The sequence below is a fragment of the Amblyraja radiata genome, chromosome 21 (genome assembly GCF_010909765.2).
Source record: "Amblyraja radiata isolate CabotCenter1 chromosome 21, sAmbRad1.1.pri, whole genome shotgun sequence".
In the NCBI taxonomy this organism is placed as follows: Eukaryota; Metazoa; Chordata; class Chondrichthyes; order Rajiformes; family Rajidae; genus Amblyraja; species Amblyraja radiata.
The window spans coordinates 8886309-8906703 of record NC_045976.1 but is presented as its reverse complement, the minus strand read 5'-3'; the positions used below and the strand labels follow the sequence as shown (position 1 = coordinate 8906703).

The window sequence follows — 20395 nt, the reverse complement described above, 5'->3', positions numbered from 1 at the left end:
AAAGCAGGAATGGGGTACTGATTTTGGATGATCAGCCATGATCATATTGAATGGCAGTGCTGGCTCGAAGGGCCGAATAGTCTACTCCTGCACCTATTTTTCCAAGTTTCTATGTTCTACGATATGGTTCAGTTCATGATACGGTGGGCATGCGTGGGAATTACTGTTGGGAGCGGTACAGAGATGTGTCGGCGTGGAGTTGTGAAGGGTTAGCTGGCCACTCGATCCTGACTCCAGCATGCCACCAGGGCAGCCAAGGGTGAGCTGGAAGGAAGTGTGAGTGGTGACACCATGCCGTTGTACTGAGGAGGTGGGAGCAGGTGGTGCACTGGGTGCAATCAACAGATTCCGAGCGGCAGGCTGCTCTGTTGACGGCTGCCAGCCAAGCCTCATGGCGTGACGCAAGCATGGCACCGAGCTGCTGGCACAGGCCAACCCCACCGCCCCTTCGAAGGCGCAGCATCCCAGACCCTGCACACTGCTGCCACAAAATCTAAGACAGGGAGAGGTCTCGGAGCACTTCGCTGCACCTCAGTGTTTCGTTCGGTTTAGCGACACAGCTCAGAAACAGGTCCTTTAGCCCACCGAGTCTGCACTGACCAGCGAACCCCGCGCACTAACACTATCCTACACACACTGAGGACAATTTACATGTATACCAAGCCAATATCAGAGATACTGTAGATAGATTCTTGATTAGTACGGGTGTCTGAGATTATGGGGAGAAGGCAGGAGAATGGGGTTAGGAGGGAGAGATAGATCAGCCATGCTTGAATGGCGGAGTAGTCTTGATGGGCCGAATGGCTTAATTCGACTCCTATCACTTATGACCTTATGACCTCAGTTAACCTACAAACCTGTACGTCTTTAGAATGTGGGAGGAAACCAGTGAACCTGGAGAAAACCCTCGCAGGTCACGGGGAGAACGTCCAATCTCTGTGCAGACAGCACCCATAGTCGGGACAAACCTGGTTCTCTGGCGCTGTAATGCAGCAACTCTACCGCTGCGCCACCGTGCCGCCCTGTTCACGCATCTCTTGATCAGGGGGGCCGCGGATAAAGTGAACGCTCGCTATCTTTCTCCCAGGGTAAAGGATTTTGCTCGGGGGCTTAAAACCAGTTGTACGAAACTTGATTTATTTAATTCTACGTAACTTCTCTTCCACTCTCCTCCCCCCTCCCCCTTGTCCCCCCCTTCCTCCACCCTAGTCATTTAACCAGTTCCACAGTTCACCGCAAAGATATCCATCTCAATATCACACCTTCCCCAGCCAACAACCAGGGCACCACCCTGCCTGAGGCCCTGATTTGTCCTGATCTTTCCTCACCTCCAGCTCTTCCGCCCCCGCCCCCTATTTTCAGTCTGAAGAAGGGCCCCGACCTAAAACCTCACCCATCCTTATTCTCCAGAAATGCTGCCTGACCCATTGAATTACTCCAGTGCTTTTGTGTCTAATGTTCGAGGAGAAAACTAGAGGCTTATAGAGAGAAGGACGGCACGGTGGCGCAGCGGTAGAATTGATGCCCAACAGCGCCAGAGACCCGGGTTCATTCCTGACTACGGGTGCTGCCTGTACGGAGTTTGCATGTTCTCCCTGTGACCACGTGGGTTTCTATCAAGTGCTCCTGTTTCCTCCCACATTCCAAAGATGTGCGGGTTATTAATTAATTGGCTTCTGTAAATTGCTACTAAATTTGTAGGGCGTGTAACTGGGAATACATAGATCTAGAGTATGGGTGATCGCTGGTCGTCATGGACTTGGTGGGTTCATGGCAATATAGTAACAGAGAAAATAGATGCAGGAGTAGGCCATTCGGCCCTTCAGGCCAGCACCGCCATTCAATATGATCATGGCTGATCATCCAAAATCAGTACCTCGTTTCGGCTTTTTCCCCCATATCCCTTGATTCCCTGAACCCTAAGAGCTAAATCTAACTGCCTCTTGAAACGCTGTATCTCTAAACAAAACAAAACTACGATTTCGGAGGGAGATCTTAGGCAGCAGCTTCATTTAGAGGGTAGTTCGTATCTGGATGAGCTGCCGGAGGAAGCTGCAGAAACAGATACTATTGTGACTATCAAAAATAACTGAATGTGGATCGGGTTTAGAGGGATATGGGCCAAATGCAGGCAAGTGAGAGTAGCCTAGAATGCCAACTTGGTCGGCATGGAGCTCTATAACTCCGTGAAGTGCAATTAAGAAAGTTTTGATCTCTTGGAGCAGAGGATGCAGAGGGGAAACCGAAGAGGTTTATAAAAATATGAGAGGCATGGATTAGTTAGAGAGTAAGAAACGTTTCCCCCATGGTAGAAATGTGTGGAAAGCAGAGGACATTGCCTTGAGACAAGGTGTAATAGGCTTCGAGGGATTTGGAGGGCACCGGCTTCAGGTGAGAGGAGAGAGGTTTGCGAGGTGTCAGAGGCAGCTTTTTCACTCAGATGGTGGTCCATATCTGGAATGAGCTGCCAGGAGAAGTGGTGGAAGCGGATGGAATTCTGACTTTCAAAAGACATTTGGAGAGTGATATGGATTGGAAGTTTAGGGGGACATGGCCAAATGCAGGCAATTAGGACCAGTCTAGAAATTGCAGAGAGTTGTGGACATGGTACAGACCATCACGCAAGCCAACCTCCCTTCCATTGACTCCATCCACGCTTCACGGGTGAGTCTCACCCCGGCCACTCCCTCTTCTCCCCTCTCCCATCAGGCAAGAGGTACAGAAGTGTGAAAACGCACACCTCCAGATTCAGGGACAGTTTCTTCCCAGCTGTTATCAGGCAAGTGAATCATCCTATCACCATCCTGACCTACCATCTACCTCATTGGAGACCCTCAGACTATCTTTAATCGGACTTCACTGGACTTTATCCTGCATTAAACGTTATTCCCTTCATCTTGTACCTGTACACTGGGGATGGCTCAATTGTAATCATGTACAGTCTGTTTACTGACTAGGCAGCATGCAGCAAAAAGCTTTTCACTGTACCTCAGTACATGTGACAATAATAAACTAAACTAAATTAAATTATCTGTGCAAGATCTCGTGGATTGCTTTCTCCCCACTCTGTAAGCAACACGTTCTTCACTGGGAGTGCAGTAAGCGGCAAGAGACCAAAGAACATAAAGTGCTGGAGTAACTCCTCAGTTTTGTGTTGAGACGCTTCTTCAGTCGGTTTGCAGAAGAGTCTCGACCAGAAACCTCAACTTTCCATGTTCTCCAGAGATGCTAGTTGACCTGCTGAGCTATGGGCCTGTCCCACTGTACGAGTTCATTCCAAGAGCTCTCCCGAGTTTAAAAAAAAATCAAACTCGTGGTAAGCACGTAGAATGAACGTAGCGGGTACGTCGGAGCTCGGGACGTCTCTTAGCGGCTCGTAACGCTAACGGCAGGTATTCGGGAAACGCGGTAAGCTCGTGAAGACTCATGAAGATTTTTCAACATGTTGAAAAATGTCCACGACAGCCCTGAGTACCTAGGAGCGGCTATTACCGTAATTCTCCGAGTTTGAATCAGAGGAAACTTGGGAGAACTCTTGAATTAACTCGTACAGTGGGACAGCCGCATTACTCCTGTGTCCTTTTGTGTTTTAACCGGCATCTGCAGTTTTTTGTTTCTGCATGAGACCAAAGAAATTTGGCATGCCTCCAAGGACATGTACCAACTTGTACACATGCCCCTGGTGTGTAGGGAGTGGATGGGAAAGTGGGATAACATAGAACTCGTGTAGTCGGCGTGGACTCAGTGGGCCGAAGGGCCTGTTTTCATACTGTATCCCAGAAACTAAAACTAAAAATTAATATTAAAGCTGGCAGAGTCCAACTAGCTCCATAGCTGAGGAAGGATGTGCTGGCATTGGAGAGGATCCAGAGGAGGTTTACGAGAATGAGCTCAGGAATGATTGGGTTAACGTATGAGCAGCATTTGCCAGCACCGGGCCTCTACTCGCTGGAGTTCAGAAGGATGAGGGGTGACCTCATTGAAAGTTACCGAATAGTGAAAGGCCTGGATAGAGTGGATGTGGAGAGGATTTTCTCACTAGTGGGAGAGTCTAGGACCAGAGGCCATAGAATAAACGGACGTCCCTTTAGAAAGGAGATGAGGAGGAATTTCTTGTCAGAGGGAGATGAATCTGTGGAACTTATTGCTACAGAAGGCTGCAGAGGCTGTCAATGGGTATTTTTAAGGCAGAGATGGACAGATTTTGAATTGTCAGAGTTTATGGGGAGAAGGCAGGAGAATGGCGTTGAGGGAGAGATAGTCTCCCTCAAGTCAAGTCAAGTCACTTTTATTTCTATAGCACATTTAAAAAACAACTCTCGTTGACCAAAGTGCGTTATATTGGTGGAGGTACTAACGTTACACAACATTGGTTCACAGATTACGTACATACATAAATACCTACATATAGCCCTCACTCAGAGGACGTCAAGAAAGGGTTGAGAGTAAAGATGAGTTTTAAGTCTCGACTTAAAAGAGGTCGGCCATGATTGAATGGCGGAGTAGACGATGGGCTGAATGGCCTAATTCTGCTCCTGCAGCTTATGAACGTGACCAAAGGAATGGAGGGCGGGCGGCACAAAGCTATTCCCTGGAGGCATTGTAAGCAGCACTCAGTGTTCGTGCTTAGACTTCATAGGATGCTTGGACGAAGCACCCTCGGGCCTCATTGAGATCAGAGCCTCTGCCGATCTCGTTTGATGAGGGCCAGACCTTGTAAATACAGAGCAACCTCCGCCCTACCATCCCCACTGCCAGAGTTACAACAGTCAGCTCTTTGTTGGACCCCATCACACACCCACAAAATAACACAGGAACCAAACCAATGATCCAACACGGACTTTCTTTCCAAAAGAAAAAGTTTAGTTTAGCTTAGTTTCGTTTATGGGATATGGGGGAAAATCAAGGGACATGGGGGAAAAAGTCGGAACGGTGTACTGATTTTGGATGATCAGCCATGATCATATTGAATGGCAGTGCTGGCTGGAAGGGTCGAATAGCCTACTCCTGCACCTATTTTCTATGTTTCCATGGCAGACAAAAATGCGTGAGAAACTCAGCGGGTGAGGCAACATCTATGGAGCGAAGGAAATAGTCAACGTTTCGGGTAGAGACCCTTCTTCAGGCTGTTTGGAGACACAACATGGAAACAGGCCCTTCGGCCCACCGAGTCAGCGCCGATCAGTAATCACCTGTATATTAAATGTGTAGGAAAGAACTGCAGTTGCAGGTTTAAATCGAAGATAGACTCAAAATGCTGGAGTAACTCAGCGAGACAGGCAGCATCTCCGGAGAGAAGGAATGGGTGACATATCGGGCCAAGAGCCTTCTTCAGACCATGAAGGGTCTCGACCAGGGTCTGAAAAAGGGTCTTGACACGAAACGTCACCCATTCCTTCTCTACGGAGATGCTGCCTGTCCCGCTGAGTTACTCCAGCATTTTGTGTATCACTTTTATACTAGTTCTATGTTATCCCAGATTCACATCCTGCACACTAGGGGCAATTTACAGAAGGCAGTTAACCTAGGTACCCCCGCAAAGAGCATCTGAGCAGAAAATAAAGTGATTCAGAGATAGTATACTAGAGCTCAGTGTGAAGGCCCGCTCCCCAATGTTGGGTGATGGGATGGTCTAGAGATTACAGCACAAGGTGCAGCGGTAGAAGGAGCCAACGGAATCGCACTGGGCCAGGCCGACCCCTACTTCATCGATCCAGTGCCCCCTGGACACTGAGTCTTAAAGTGCCTTATATAAGTAGTTGCTTGACTCCAAGACTGAGTGACGCAGAGCCTGGTAAGATGCCGACACCAACAACGGAGAGGTCATCATAGACCCCACAGTGAAACCACCGGGTTTTGATCTCCATCGCAAGCCATGGCTAACCCTGAACAGAATCCGCACCCTCCACGCAAGAACAGCCCATCATCTGCGTAAGTGGGGATGACAGACAGCCCTGCTTGCGACTGTGGACATCCAGACCAGACCATCCCACACATGGTGAATGACTGCTCACTGAGGCTTTTCCCTGGGGGCATCGAAGGCATCCACCCAGTAACTGATGCTGTCCTGGTCTGGATGTCACAACTTTAGGCTGTGCACGCCATACGCAAGAAGAAGATAAGTAGTTGCACATCTCCTTAGACTAAGGTCGTTATTTTCAGGGACTTGGAGGTCACCAGATGATGCCGAAGTGGGAGGAAACCTGGAGCGCCCAGAGGAAACCCACACGGTCACAAGGAGAACGTGCAAACTCCATGAGCACAGCCAGCACCAGAGGTCAGGATCGAATCCTGGGTCTCCGGCGCTGTGAGGCAGTGGCTCTACCTGCTTGTTCTCCCTGGGATGCGGAACAAGCATCTCACTGTATCTCTGTGCATGTGACAATAAATAAACTAGACTAATTACAACCTTGCAAACTAGTCGCGGTCTCAGTGACCCCTAGAGCGGGAAACATAGATAGAAACATAGGAAATAGGTGCAGGAGGAGGCCATTCGGCCCTTCGAGCCAGCACCACCATTCATTGTGATCATGGCTGATTGTCCCCAATCAATAACCAGTGCCTGCCTTATCCCCATATCCCTTGACTCCACTAGCCCCTAGAGCTCTATCTAACTCTCTCTTAAATCCATCCAGTCATTTGGCCTCCACTGCCCTCTGTGGCAGGGAATTTCACAAATTCACAACTCTCTGGGTGAAAACGTTTTTTCTCACCTCAGTCTTCAATGGCTTCCCTTTTATTCTAAGACTGTGGCCCCTGGTTCTGAACTCGCCCAACATTGGGAACATTTTTCCTGCATCTAGCTTGTCCAGTCCTTTTATAATTTTATATGTTTCTATAAGATCCTCCCTCATCCTTCTTAACGTCAGTGAAGACAAGCCTAGTCTTTTCAATCTTTCCTCATTTGACAGTCCCGCCATCCCAGGGATCAATCTCGTGAACCTACGCTGCACTGCCTCAAATACAAGGTTGTCCTTCCTCAAATTAGGAGACCAAAACTGTACACAATACTCCAGATGTGGTCTCACCAGAGCCCAATACAACTGCAGAAGAATCTTTCTACTCCTATACTGAAATCCTCTTGTTAAGAAGGCCAATATTCCATTAGCTCTCTTCACTGCCTGCTGTACCTGCACACCAACTTTCAGTGACTTTCAGCTATGCCAGCAGGAGATTCGTCTCCTGTTAGGGTCTCCCATGCTGGACAGGTCGAAGGGTAGAGGGGAGACGAAGAGCGATCTACTGGTCCTCCAGGTTGGAGTTTGAGCACAGGGCTAACAACCCTGTCTCGTGAAACAAATATGTTATGGAAAGAGCAACTGAAGGAATCAACACAACTGGGTGGAGGACCTTCGTTGCTGCCCTTCATGCCAGGAGGCACAATAGGCAGTAAGCAAGTAAAGGGCCCGTCCCACTTTCACCATTTAATTCAAAACCTCTGCCGAGTTTATAGGACCTAAAAAAAATCGTGGTAGTCTACGACCTTCCACAACTATGTTCATGAACTCCTACGAGTACGTCTACGAATTCCCACGAGTATTTCGACGCCCTCCTCACGAGTAAAAAGTTGCAATTTCTTTCATCCCGTCCACTTTTTTACTCGTGGACATTTTTTACCGGGCTGGAATAAACGTCCGGACTTACCTGATGCCACGAGTACCCACGGCTGGCATAACGAGCCGCTACGATATATCCACGGACTCCTACGGACTTGTTACGAACATTCTGCGAGTTTGAATCAAGGGGATAACTCGGGAGAATTTGTGAATTACCTCGTGAAGGCGGGACAGGTCCTTAAGCAATTACCAGAGGGCTGCAGACGTGGAGGTTTATGAGATTCATTCGACGCTAAATGGTAATCCCCATTTACGACCATTTTGCGGGCATGCATCAAGCTAATGCGTGGCCTGTCTCCAAATGCATTGTCAATCCACATGGAAATATTATTAATTCAGCATTGAATTTTTTAACTCTTGTGCGGTCTCTGAATGATCTGTAATCTTTGTCTGCTCAAAGGCATGGTGGAACATCAAAAGTGTTTATCTGGCCTAGAACCATCGCAGAATTATGTGTGAAGCTGAGATTTTGTTTGTGTACTTAGAAATCCTTAGAAGCTTGTTAAAATGTCAGCGGAAACCCCGGGAGTGCAGTGAAATGTCAACCCCTGCTCTCCACAATGAGTCAGTTTGTCTCTCATTGTTCTTCTAGTGACATGGCCTCCAGTTTATTGTGCTCTAATGTTACTGTTGGAAAATGCTCCATTGCTTCCTCGGACCCTTAAGGGCCTGTCCCACTTGGCCGTCATTTGTGCGCCATTTACGCGACCTCCAAGAATATGGTTGTCGCGTTGTGACGCACGGGTAGCGTGTGGGTAGCGCGGGACGGGTGCATGGAGAGGCGTGGAGGAGTGCGGTATCGCGCGGCGCTCCAGGATTTAGTGCTGCACAAAATCCTCATGCGCCACTGGCGTGACGTATCGCGTACGCACGCTGACGCATTGGGTACGCACGCTAGCGCATTGGCGTCGCACGCTGATGCATTGGGTACGCACGCTGACGCATTGGGTACGCACGCTGACGCATTGGGTACGCACGCTGACGCATTGGGTACGCATGCTGGCGCATTGGGTACGCACGCTGACGCATTGGGTACGCACGCTGGCGCATTGGCGTCGCACGCTGACGCATTGGGTACGCACGCTGACGCATTGGGTACGCACGCTGACGCATTGGGTACGCACGCTGGCGCATTGGGTACGCACGCTGACGCATTGGGTACGCACGCTGGCGCATTGGGTACGCACGCTGGCGCATTGGGTACGCACGCTGACGCATTGGGTACGCACGCTGACGCATTGGGTACGCACGCTGGCGCATTGGGTACGCACGCTGACGCATTGGGTACGCACGCTGGCGCATTGGCGTCGCACGCTGACGCATTGGGTACGCACGCTGGCGCATTGGGTACGCACGCTGACGCATTGGGTACGCACGCTGGCGCATTGGCGTCGCACGCTGACGCATTGGGTACGCACGCTGGCGCATTGGGTACGCACGCTGACGCATTGGGTACGCACGCTGGCGCATTGGGTACGCACGCTGGCGCATTGGCGTTGCACGCTGGCGTCCCGGCATCTCACGTGTATCGTGTGGTGACGCATGGCTACGTCACCGTGCGTAACCATGCGTCGCCGCGCTCCGAAGGGTATTCTAATGACATCACGCGCACCAGACGGCATGATGACGCGACGTCGCGCGTAATGACGCGTCGACCTATTTTACATATAACGCGTATATGAGGCGCAAATGACGGCCATGTGGGACAGGCCCTTTACACCAACCTCTCCCTCAATGTCAGCAAGACGAAGGAGCTAGTTATCGACTTCAGGAAGCACATGTGGTGGAGCACATGCCCCCAGTCAGCATCAATGGTGCCAAAGTGGAAATGGTTGAGAGCTTCAACTTCCTGGCCGTTAATATTGCCAACGCTCTGTCGTGGACCAACTGCATTGAAGTGACCGTCAGCAATGATTCTGCTTCCTCACGAGGCTGAGAAAACCTGGCCTGTCTCCAATGTCTCTTAAAAACACTTCTACAGATGACATAGAGAAAGGGGGAGAGGGGGAGAGACAGAGAGACAGAGAGACAGAAAGACAGAGAGACAGAGAGACAGAGGGAGAGGGACAGAGACAGAGAGACAGAGAGACAGAGAGAGAGGGACAGAGACAGAGAGACAGAGAGACAGAGAGAGAGGGACAGAGACAGAGAGACAGAGAGAGAGACAGAGAGACAGAGAGACAGAGAGAGAGGGACAGAGACAGAGAGACAGAGAGAGAGGGACAGAGACAGAGATAGAGAAAGAGACATAGAGGCAGGGAAGGCACCTTTCACAGAGAGAGTGCGGAGAAGTTCTGCCACTCACGGCAGTAAACCCATTGTGATCTCTGGGCTCTGAGCAGCTTCCCAGCTGCTGTGTCTTTTCAACTGCGCGTGAAAATGATGTTCAAACAAGCGACTCCACACCCCGGCACCAGAGTGTACCCTCCCCCCCCCCCCTCCCCCCTTCACCCTCCACAGCAACGAGCCACCAACTCCGATTTAAAACAGGCCTTTGAAACACCAAGCGAAATAATTAAAAGAAACATTATTCAGCCGCTCTCTGGCTGCTGGGCAAGTTTTCACTATTTTGACATTAAGGAGGCTATTTCTTACCGAAAATTTGTAATTTGGCAAAGTCATAGAATAAGGAGCTCACAAAAAGAATTACATGGTTGTTATCTGTCAGGCTGTCAGGAAGAATTGCACGGATATTATCAGACTGCCTTTTGTCTTCGGAACGGTGTTGTTTTTCCACTCACTTATTAATTAATCACATCTACACACTCTGCTACCTGACAACTCAAGCTCAGGCTCAGCGCTGCTAAGCTTTGTATTTAAATACAATCTATTAAGCGCAAGCGGTCGTGATCATTGCGATGTTACCGTGGTCCTGCTTCCTGGCGAGGATGTAAATAACGGTGCTTTTTATTTAGCGGAGGAAATAAGATAATCAACCCAAGATGGCAGCCATTCTCAGAGGGGATGTAACGCTGAGGCTTCAGAAGGTGCTGGTCAGACCGTATTTTGGAGCACTGTGAGCAGTTCTGGGCCCCCGTATCTGAGGAAGGATGCGCTGCCGTTGGAGAGGGTCCAGAGGAGGCTTACGAGAATGATCCCAGGGATGATTGCGTTGAGCGTTTGACAGCCCCAGGCCTGTACTCGCTGGAGTTGAGAAAGATGAAGGGGGACACCCTCTTTGAAACTTACCGAATAGTGAAAGGCCTGGATAGAGTGGATGTGGGGAGGATGTTTCCACTAGTGGGAGAGTCTCGGACCAGAGGCAACGGCCCCAGAATAACCTCAGTACCTTTAGGAAGGAGGTGAGGAGGTATTTCTTGAGTCAAAGGGTGATGAATCTGTGGGATTCATTGCCACAGACGGCTGTCTCGTTCAAGTCAATGGATATTTTTAAGGCAAAGATGGGCAGATTCTTCAATAGTATGGGGAGGAGAATGGGTTTGAGAGGGAAAGATAGGTGGGCCATGATTGAATGGCGGAGTGGGCTTGATGGGCTGAAAGGCCTCATTCTGCTCCTATAATTTATGACCTTTATGAAACTCTCAGCAGATTAGGCCGCATCTGTGGGATGGGAAGAGGAGTTAATTTACTGGTCTGAGACACTTTGTCAGAACTGGGAAGATGTTTGGTACAGAGCACGTTAATGGGTGCAGCATGTCCTGAACTAGCAACTCAAACAGGGGTAGTAGAATGGGGTTGAGAGGGAAAGTTAGATCGACCATGATTGAATGGAGGGGTAGACATGATGGGCCGAATGGCCCGATTCTGCTTCTACAACTTGTGAATGTTTTGCTTACCTAGGATCTTGCTGATGTTGGAGTTGTGCATGTCGGGGAACGCCTGCAGAATCTTCCGCCTCTCGTCCTTGGCCCAGACCATGAAGGCGTTCATCGGCCGCTTTATGTGAGGCTCGTTGCTGCTCCTGCCCCTCGCTTCCCGGTAAATCCTGGGCTCCGAAACTCCCGCGCTTCCTGCCGGTGACAAGGAATGGTGAAGCCCAACATGGCGACACGAGCAACCGCAGATGCTGCAATGCGCAGGAAGGAACTGCAGACGCTGGTTCACAATCGAAGATAAGACACAAAAGGCTGGAATAACTCAGCGGGTCGGGCAGCATCTCTGGAGAAACGGAATAGGTGACGTTTCGGGTCGAGACTGAGACACCCTGAAGTAGGGTCTCGACCCGAAACATAACCTGTTCCTTTTCTCCAGAGATGCTGAGTTACTCCAGCATTTTGTGACTAGCAGATGCTGGAATCTTGTTTAGAGTTTACAGTTTAGAGACACAGCACGGAAACAGGCCCTTCGCCCCATTGAGTCTGCGCCGATCCGCGATCCCAGCACATAGAAACATAGAAAATAGGTGCAGGAGTAGGCCATTCGGCCCTTCGAGCCTGCACCACCATTCAATATGATCATGGCTGATCATCCAACTCAGTATCCTGTACCTGCCTTCTCTCCATACCCCCTGATCCCTTTAGCCAAAAGGGCCACATCTAGCTCCCTCTTAAATATAGCCAATGAACTGGCCTCAACTACATTCTGTGGCAGAGAATTCCAGAGATTCACCACTCTCTGTGTAAATTTTTTTTTCCTCATCTCAGACCTAAAAGATTTCCCCTTTATCCTTAAACTGTGACCCCTTGTTCTGGACTTCCCCAACATCGGGAACAATCTTCCTGCATCTAGCCTGTCCAACCCCTTAAGAATTTTGTAAGTTTCTATAAGATCCCCCCTCAATCTTCTAAATTCTAGCGAGTACAAGCCGAGTCTATCCCGAGTCTAAGCACACTAACACTATCCTACACGCACTAGGAACAATTTGCAATTAAACCAAGACAGTTAACCTACAAACCTGTACGTCTTTGGAGTGTGGGAGGAAACCGAAGATCTCGGAGAAAACCCACGCAGGTCACGGGGAGAACGTACAAACTCCGTACAGACAGCACCCGTAGTCAGGATCGAACCCGGGTCTCTGGCGCTGTAAGGCAGCAACCCTACCGCTGCGCCACTGTGCCGCTCTCATGGTAAATTCCTCACAAAAAAATATTTTCTATTTGAAAATTCATGACGGAAACACTGCCACAGATAATCTGCATCTTTCAAGGCAGATTAAAACCCTCAATTTGAACAAAACCACAAGCGCATGCATTTAAATATGAACACTAACCATCTGATTCTGCAGCTAGGTTAAAGTCCACCATCGCATGTCCAAACTTCCCATCTTCTGGTCTCTTCTCAGACAGATGTTGGGCGAGATTTTCCAGTGATGTTTTATCATGCACCTGTAAATTAGAAGCAAGCACTCATAACTAAAAGATGCCATCTCTGAATCTAAGAACCGAGAGCTCTCGGTTAGATTATTGAGAACCAAAGTTCTTCCATTGAGCATGAATTTCCTTCTCCTTCCAGTTTTTCAGTAACTGACAACTTGACTGAAAGCAGGAAGGATGTTTAGAGAAACAGCATGGACGGAAACAGACCCTTCGGCCCACCGTGCCGACACCAGTTCTATGTGTAGGAAAGTACTGCAGATGCTGGTTTACTCCAAGTTGGACACAAAATGGTGGAGTAACTCAGCGGGTCAGGCAGCATCTCTGGAGAAAAAGGAAAGATGACAAATAGGTGACGAAGATATAGGTGTCAAAGGTCTCAACCTGAAACATCACATACTCCTTTTCTCCGGGGATGCTGCCTGACCCTTTTTGAGTTACTCCAGTAGTTTGTGTCTATCTTCACACCAGTTCTATGTTATAGACTAACATCGGAGTTTAAAAAAAACTGTATTTAACTTTTTTTATTTGTGTATCTTATGTATTGAGGACTGTGTTTTCGGACCTGTTATTGCTGCTATAGTTATGGGTTTCATCGTTCTGTTTGGGTACAAATGACAATTAAAATCTCTTGACGTCCCTGAATCTAAGAAGTTGCAAGAATATCTATAGTCTGAAGAAGGGTGTCGACCCGAAACGTCACCCATTCCTTCTCTCCAGAGATGCTGCCTGTCCCGCTGAGTTACGCCAGCGTTTTGAGTCTATTGAAGAATTAATCTCATTAGACGACCTTGATTCTTGATCCCACTTTCTCATCCACTCCCGACAATCCAGATTCGGGGACAGTCTCCTCCCAGCTCTTATCAGGCAACTGAACCATCCTCTCACCAACTAGAGAGTGATCCCATCTACCTCATTAGAGACCCTCGAACTATCTTTAATCGGACTTTATCTTCCACTAAACAATATACTCTTTATCCTGTATCTGTAGCCTATGGACATCTTGATGGTAATCTTTAGACGTTAGTCTTCAGAGATACAGCGTGGAAACAGGCCCATTGACCCATTGAGCCCACGCAGACCAGTGGTCATTCCGTACACTAGCACTATCACTAAGACCAATTTTACAATGTTGCTGTGCCACTTAACCTACGCACCTGCACGTCTTTGGAGTGTGGGAGGAAACTGGAGCACCCTGAAAAAAACCCACGCGGTCACGGGGAGAACGCACAAACTCCGTGCAGACAGCAAACCGTAGTCGGGATCGAACCTGGGTCACAGGCGCTGTAAGGCAGCTACTCTACTGCTGCGCCACTGTGATGATCTAGAGTCTTTTCATATCTAGTGGGGGTGTCAAGGGTTATGGGGAGAAGGCAGGAGATTGGGGTTGAGAGGGAAAGATAGATCAGCCATGATTGAATGGCGTAATAGACTCAATGGACTGAATGGCCTCATTCTACTCCTATGATGACTTGAACATGACTCCGACACTTCTATACTCTACTTTCATCTCTTACTTTGCTCCTATGTTCCATTTGCTTCTACAATTCCTTTGATGCAGTCTTGCAAGCAGACCAACTGAATGCTTTTAAAAAAATGTGGGTGTCTTATTTCTTAACAAAACATATCAATACAAACATCACAGTATATCCTCAGGAATAACAAGCATGTGGTGAATTTGAATGCTCAAAGAGCTCTTTGATAGCATTTAGCATTCACCTTGGTACATTCAGCATTGTGACTTCAAATGTTAGGCCGGGATTCTGGTGGATCTTGGCCAAGACATCTTGGCACAGTCTTGCTAGATGACAGAACTGGGCCTTGAAGTTCTAGCACACTCAACGATTTATCCAAATGCCAAAGAAGGAACAACGTCCATTAAATCTCGTCATACATCAGGGGGGAACGCTGACGCAGCGGGAGAATTGCTGCCTTTCAGCGCCAGAGACCCGGCCGGGTTCAATCCTGACTACGGGTGCCGTCTGTACGGAGTTTGTACGTTCTTCCCGTGCTCCTGTTCTTTCCTCCGGGTGCTCCGGTTTCCTCCCACACTCCAAAGGCGTGCATGTTTGTAGGTCAATTGGCTTATGTCCCTGTCCCACTTAGGAAACCTGAACGGAAACCTCTGGAGACTTTGCGCCCCACCCAAGGTTTCCGTGCGGTTCCCGGAGGTTGCAGGTGGTTGCCGGAGGTTGCAGGTAGTGGAAGCAGGTAGGGAGACTGACAAAAACCTCTGGGAACCGCACGGAAACCTTGGGTGGGGCGCAAAGTCTCCAGAGGTTTCCGTTCAGGTTTCCTAAGTGGGACAGGGGCATTAGGTTAAAAATGGTAATTTATCCCTAGTGTGTGTTGGATGGTGTTAATGTGCGGGGATCGCTGGTCGGTGTGGGCTCGGTGGGCCGAAGGGCCTGTTTCCACGCTGTATCTCCAAACTAAACTAAGCATCGCTTAGACCCCTTGCTAAAGGCAACCTGAAATAACAATGGAGTACAACATTCCACGATGCTTCACAGCAACCAACACTGAGCCACCAAACGCGATGTCTGCAGAGATGGCAAGTTTGGAGGGATCTGATGAAAGTGAAATAGGGAGGTGATGACCTTCAGAGAGGAGGCTTGCAAGATAAACAGAGGAAGCCACAGTTACCTGTGGCACGGTGGTGCAGCGGTAGTTTGCAGCATCGGAGACCCGGGTTTAATTTTGACTATGGGTGCCGTCTGTACGGAGTTTGTACGTTCTCCCCTTGACCGCGTGGGGTTTCTCCGAGATCTTCGGTTTCCTCCCAAACTCCAAAGACGTACAGGTTTGGAGGTTAATTGGCTTGGTATAAGAGTAAATTGTCCCTAGTGTGTGTAGGATAATGTTAATGTGCGGGGATCGCTGGTCGGTGTTGGTCAGTGGGCCTTAGGGTCTGACTCCGCGCTAAAACTATCTCTAAACTAAAGTAAACTATACCTTTAATGCAGATGATTGAGATTCACAAGGAGTCAAGCTTAAGATCACACAATCATCCCTTTCACAGAGGATGCAAATTTCTCATTCTTTCTCTCGGTCCAAAACCTCTGGAAATAGTCAAAAATATCACCAGCAACTTGACCTAATCACACAAAGCAACGTCGAAGAAAACACGCCAATGCCTCTACTTCCTTAGATTAATTAAGAGGTTCAGCATGTCCCCAACTACTCTCACCAATTTCTACAGATGCGCCGTAGAAAGCATTTTATCGGGTGCATCACAGCACGGTTTAGGAACAGCTCCATCCAAGACCGCAAGAAATTGCAGAGAATTGTGGACGCAGCCCAGACCATCACGCAAACCAACCTCCCTTCCATTAACTCCATCTACACCTCACGCTGCCTCGGCAAGGCCAGCAGCATCATCAAGAATGAGTCACTCACTCTTCTCCCCTCTCCCATCAGGCAAGAGGTACAGAAGTGGGAAAACGCACACCTCCAAATTCAGGGACAGTTTCTTCCCAGCTGTTATCAGGCAACTGAACCATCCTACCAACAACTAAAGAACAATCCTGAGTTACGATCTACCTCATTGGAGACCCTCAGACTATCTTTAATCAGACTTTACTGCACTTTATCTTGCACTGAACATTCTTTGTATCAGTACACTGTGGATTGCTTGATTGTAATCATGTATAGATTAGTTTAGAGATACAGCATGGAAAAGGCCCTTCGGCCCACCCGCACATTAACACTATCCTACACATACAAGGGACAATTTACACATACACTGAGCCAATTAGTCCACAAACCTGTACGTCTTTGGAGTGTGGAAGAAAACTGAGGATCTCGGAGAAAACCAACACAGTCACGGGGAGAACAAACAAACTCCGTACAGACAGCACCCGTAGTCGGGATCGAACCCGGGTCTCTGGTGCTGCAAGCGCTGTAAGGCAGCAACTCTACCGCTGCGCCAACTTGCACGCCCGTATAGTCTTTCTGTTGACTGGGTTAGCCAGCAACAAAAGCTTTTCACTGCACCTCGGTACACGTGACAATACACTATACTATACTAAACTAAAGGGTGCTGTGCTGGAGGTGACTCAGTGAATGACATGGCTCTGGGAAATGTTGTAGAGCAGAGGGATATATGAGTTCAGGTACATAGTTCCTTGAAAGTAGCATCACAGGATGGCCAAGAAGGCTTTCAGCGCATTGGCTTTCATCAGCCAGAGGACTGGGTATAGAGGTTGGGAGGTCATGTTATCATGTACAGGAGGTTGGTGAGGCCACACTTGCCATATTGTGTTCAGTTTTGGTCATCTGGCAATTTGAAAGATGTCGTTAAGCTGGAATGGGCGCAGAGAAGATTCATGAGGATGTTGCCAGGACTCGAGGGTCTGAAATATAGGGAGAGGTTGAGCACGCTAGGACTATTCCTTGGAGCGCAGGAGGATGAGGAATGATCTTATAGAGGTGTATAAAATCATGAGGGGATTAGATTAAATGAATCTTTTAAGGTCAGAGTGGGGTAAAGTTTAAAGGAGATGTGCGGGGTTAATTTTTTACACAGAGGGTGGTGAAGGCAGATATGATAGTGATATTTAAGAGACTTTTGGATAAGCACCTAGATATGCAGGGAATGGAGGGACATGTGCAAGGCAGATAATCATTGGTGTTGGCATCATCTTTGGCACATTGTGGGCTGAATAGCCTGTTCCTGTGCTGCACTGTATTCTGTGATCTATACACACTTTGATACGTGATGTTTCGGGTCGGGACCCTTTATCATCTAGAGCAGAGTCCCAACCCAAAACGTCTCCTGTCCATTCCCTCCACAGATGCTGCCTGACCCGCTGAGTTCCTCCAGCACTTTGTACTTTGCTCAGAAATCCAGCGCCTGCAGTTTCTTGTGGCTCCATTATTGCAACAATGGGAACAAAACAGGCAAACTATCCTTGAACAGCAACGCGATGAGGCTGGGACCTGGTTTTGTGATTTAGCCCTGGGATAACCTTCCTGCCCTTCATTGATGTAGCACCATGGGATGATTAGACTTCCACCTTGGAGAGCAGATGGGGCCTCATTTTAATGACTCAGCCCATAAGACAGCAGATCTGAGCACAGAACTCCCTTGGGTAGTGCAATGGTGTGAGCTGAGTTTGTGTTTGCCTCGCTGGTTCAACCCACGACTCTCTGAGTGAAAGCCCTACCTGCGTGGCAAACTATATCCAGGACCATGGCATGGTGGCACATCGGTAGAGTTGCTGACTTACAGCACCAGAGATCTGGGGTCGATCCTGACTACGGAGTTTGTACATTCTCCCTGTGACCTGCGTGGGTTTTCTTTGAGATCCACGGTTTCCTCCCACACTCCAAGGATGTTCAGGTTTGTAGGTTTATTGGCTTGGTATCAATGTAAAAATTGTCCCCAGTGTGTGTGTAGGATAGTCTTAAGGGGCTGTCCCACTGTGGCGACCTCATTGGCGAGTTTAGAAGAATTTAGGAGAGTTTGAAAAAATGACATGTTGAAGACCTCCTTCGACTATGTTGAAGACCAGCTACGACTAGCTACGACTAACTTCGGGAAAATTGGACACCGAATAGTGGAGAGTGAAGACGATCTCCTTCGACCTCCCGTCGACTATGTTGAAGACTACCAAGACTACCTTCGACTACCTTTGATTACCTTCGACTACCCTCGATTACCTACGACTAACATGCCGACCTACTACAACCTACTTCGACTAAACCTACGAGCAAAAAAAATATCGATTTTTTCCATGACGACCTTTTTTTTACTCGCGGGCATTTTTCAGCATGTTGAAAAATACGCCGCGACCTAGCTGAGGCCTCGAGTACGTGGGGACTACTCTCGAGCATGAAGGAGAGTTACAAAGACCTCCTAGGACCTCGTGTCGACCATGCTGTGAGTATGAGTCGAGGGCAAACTCGCCAGACCTCGCGGATTAGGTCGCCGCTTTGGGACAGCCCCTTTAATGAGCGCGGGATCACTGGTCATGGCGGACTCGGTGGGCCAAAGTGCCCGTTTCCACACCGTATCTCTGAACTAAACTAAATGAAATCACAAATGTCACTTTCAATTAAATCCTACGACCCTTTATCACCACTGGATGAGTAAGAAAATAATCAGACATAGGGTATGGGGCCTAAATTCAGGTTGTGACTTGTGAGTTTAGTTTAGTTTCGAGATACAGGTCCTTCAGCCCACCGAGTCTGCACCAACCAGCGATCCCCGCACATTAACACTACCCTATACACACTAGAGACAATTTACATTAATACCAAGCCAATTAACCTACGTCTTTGGAGTGTGGGAGGAAACCGAAGATCTCGGCGAAAAGCCTCGCAGGTCGCGGGGAGAACGTACAAACTCCGTACAGACAAGCACCCGCAGTCAGGATCGAACTCGGGTCTCCGGCGCTGAAAGCGCTGTGAGGCAGCAACTCTACCGCTGCGCGCCACTGTGGCCGCCCCGTTTACAGGAGGAAGGGAGATTCCCATTAATACCTGAGGAAGGGGAAAAAAATCCTGTGGCAGGGTTGCAACCTACACATGCTTTCAGATAACATGCTTTTAATGATCCCACCCTGGCAGATGGCAGGCAAATAAATGGAGAGACAAGGGCAATAAAAAGAAATGTTTTCTATTCTAATGGACAGTACAAAATGATCTGTGCATATTGCAAGGCCAAGTGACATGTGCTGTCAGAATGATAAACATTTCATTAATGTGCAGTTCATCGTGTTTTATTTATAAAGCCAGGTTATTTAAAAAAAACATAGATCTTTATAAGCATTGCACAGTTCTCACAGACACTAGTCAAATTATATTATATTCCATCTCAAAAAGAAATCTCACCCTTCTTTTACTAACCAGTGCATCCATTGTGTTGCACACAATACTATTTCTCCCCATTGAAATTATCTGCAATAAAAGGGTTAAAAAATTTGACAGCAATTTATGGACCCATCAATAATTCAATTACGTCTTAATAATTTAAAATCACAGATAAGGGTTTGGCTTAAAATATTTATGCGGCTGATACGACTTTAAAAACGAGAAATAAAGAAAATTTAGCTTTAAATTATCAAATGCATTCCGGCTATCAGCATCGTATTGATGTAGAAATGTCACGGCAGACACAGAGGCAGACGGTAACTTAAGAGGAAGGGAATAATTCAATATCTGATTTCTATGTGTGCTGACTGGATGCGCAAATAAGGAGCATGAGAGCGTGCAGATTTGTAAAGTTTCTCATCACGACCCACCTTAGCGTACCTTACAGGTCATTCATTACTTTTGAAGGAAAACATGCAATTAATTAGCAATGAACAACATTTCACAACTGGCAATGAGGTCGTTTATCTGACATTACTTTTAGTCAATGTGGTTTGATAAATGTTGGACAGGTTTAGGATTGAGTTTGGGTTAATTTTTGCCATGTGCACCAAGGTACAGCAAAAAGCTTTGGTTTGTGTGCAAGTCTTGTCCTGCAATCTCAATTCATTGATATGGGTATTCTTATTA

The 20395-nt window shown here is 48.0% G+C and overlaps 1 protein-coding gene across 7 annotated transcripts in view; it reads right to left on the bottom strand.

Annotated features, from left to right (window-relative positions):
• Nucleotides 1-20395, bottom strand: part of sox5 (SRY-box transcription factor 5) — a 382969-nt gene that overhangs the window by 6480 nt on the left and 356094 nt on the right. For 3 of the 7 annotated variants that reach the window (XM_033039457.1, XM_033039456.1, XM_033039460.1), the window contains 3 exons: nucleotides 19727-19792; nucleotides 12787-12901; nucleotides 11414-11587 (listed from right to left, as the gene is read on the bottom strand). In XM_033039457.1, the coding sequence (XP_032895348.1) occupies nucleotides 11414-11587; nucleotides 12787-12901; nucleotides 19727-19792 (355 nt within the window). The remainder of the gene's footprint in view (nucleotides 1-11413; nucleotides 11588-12786; nucleotides 12902-19726; nucleotides 19793-20395) is intronic. The other 4 variants (XM_033039458.1, XM_033039461.1, XM_033039459.1 and 1 more) reach the window with 2 other exon arrangements.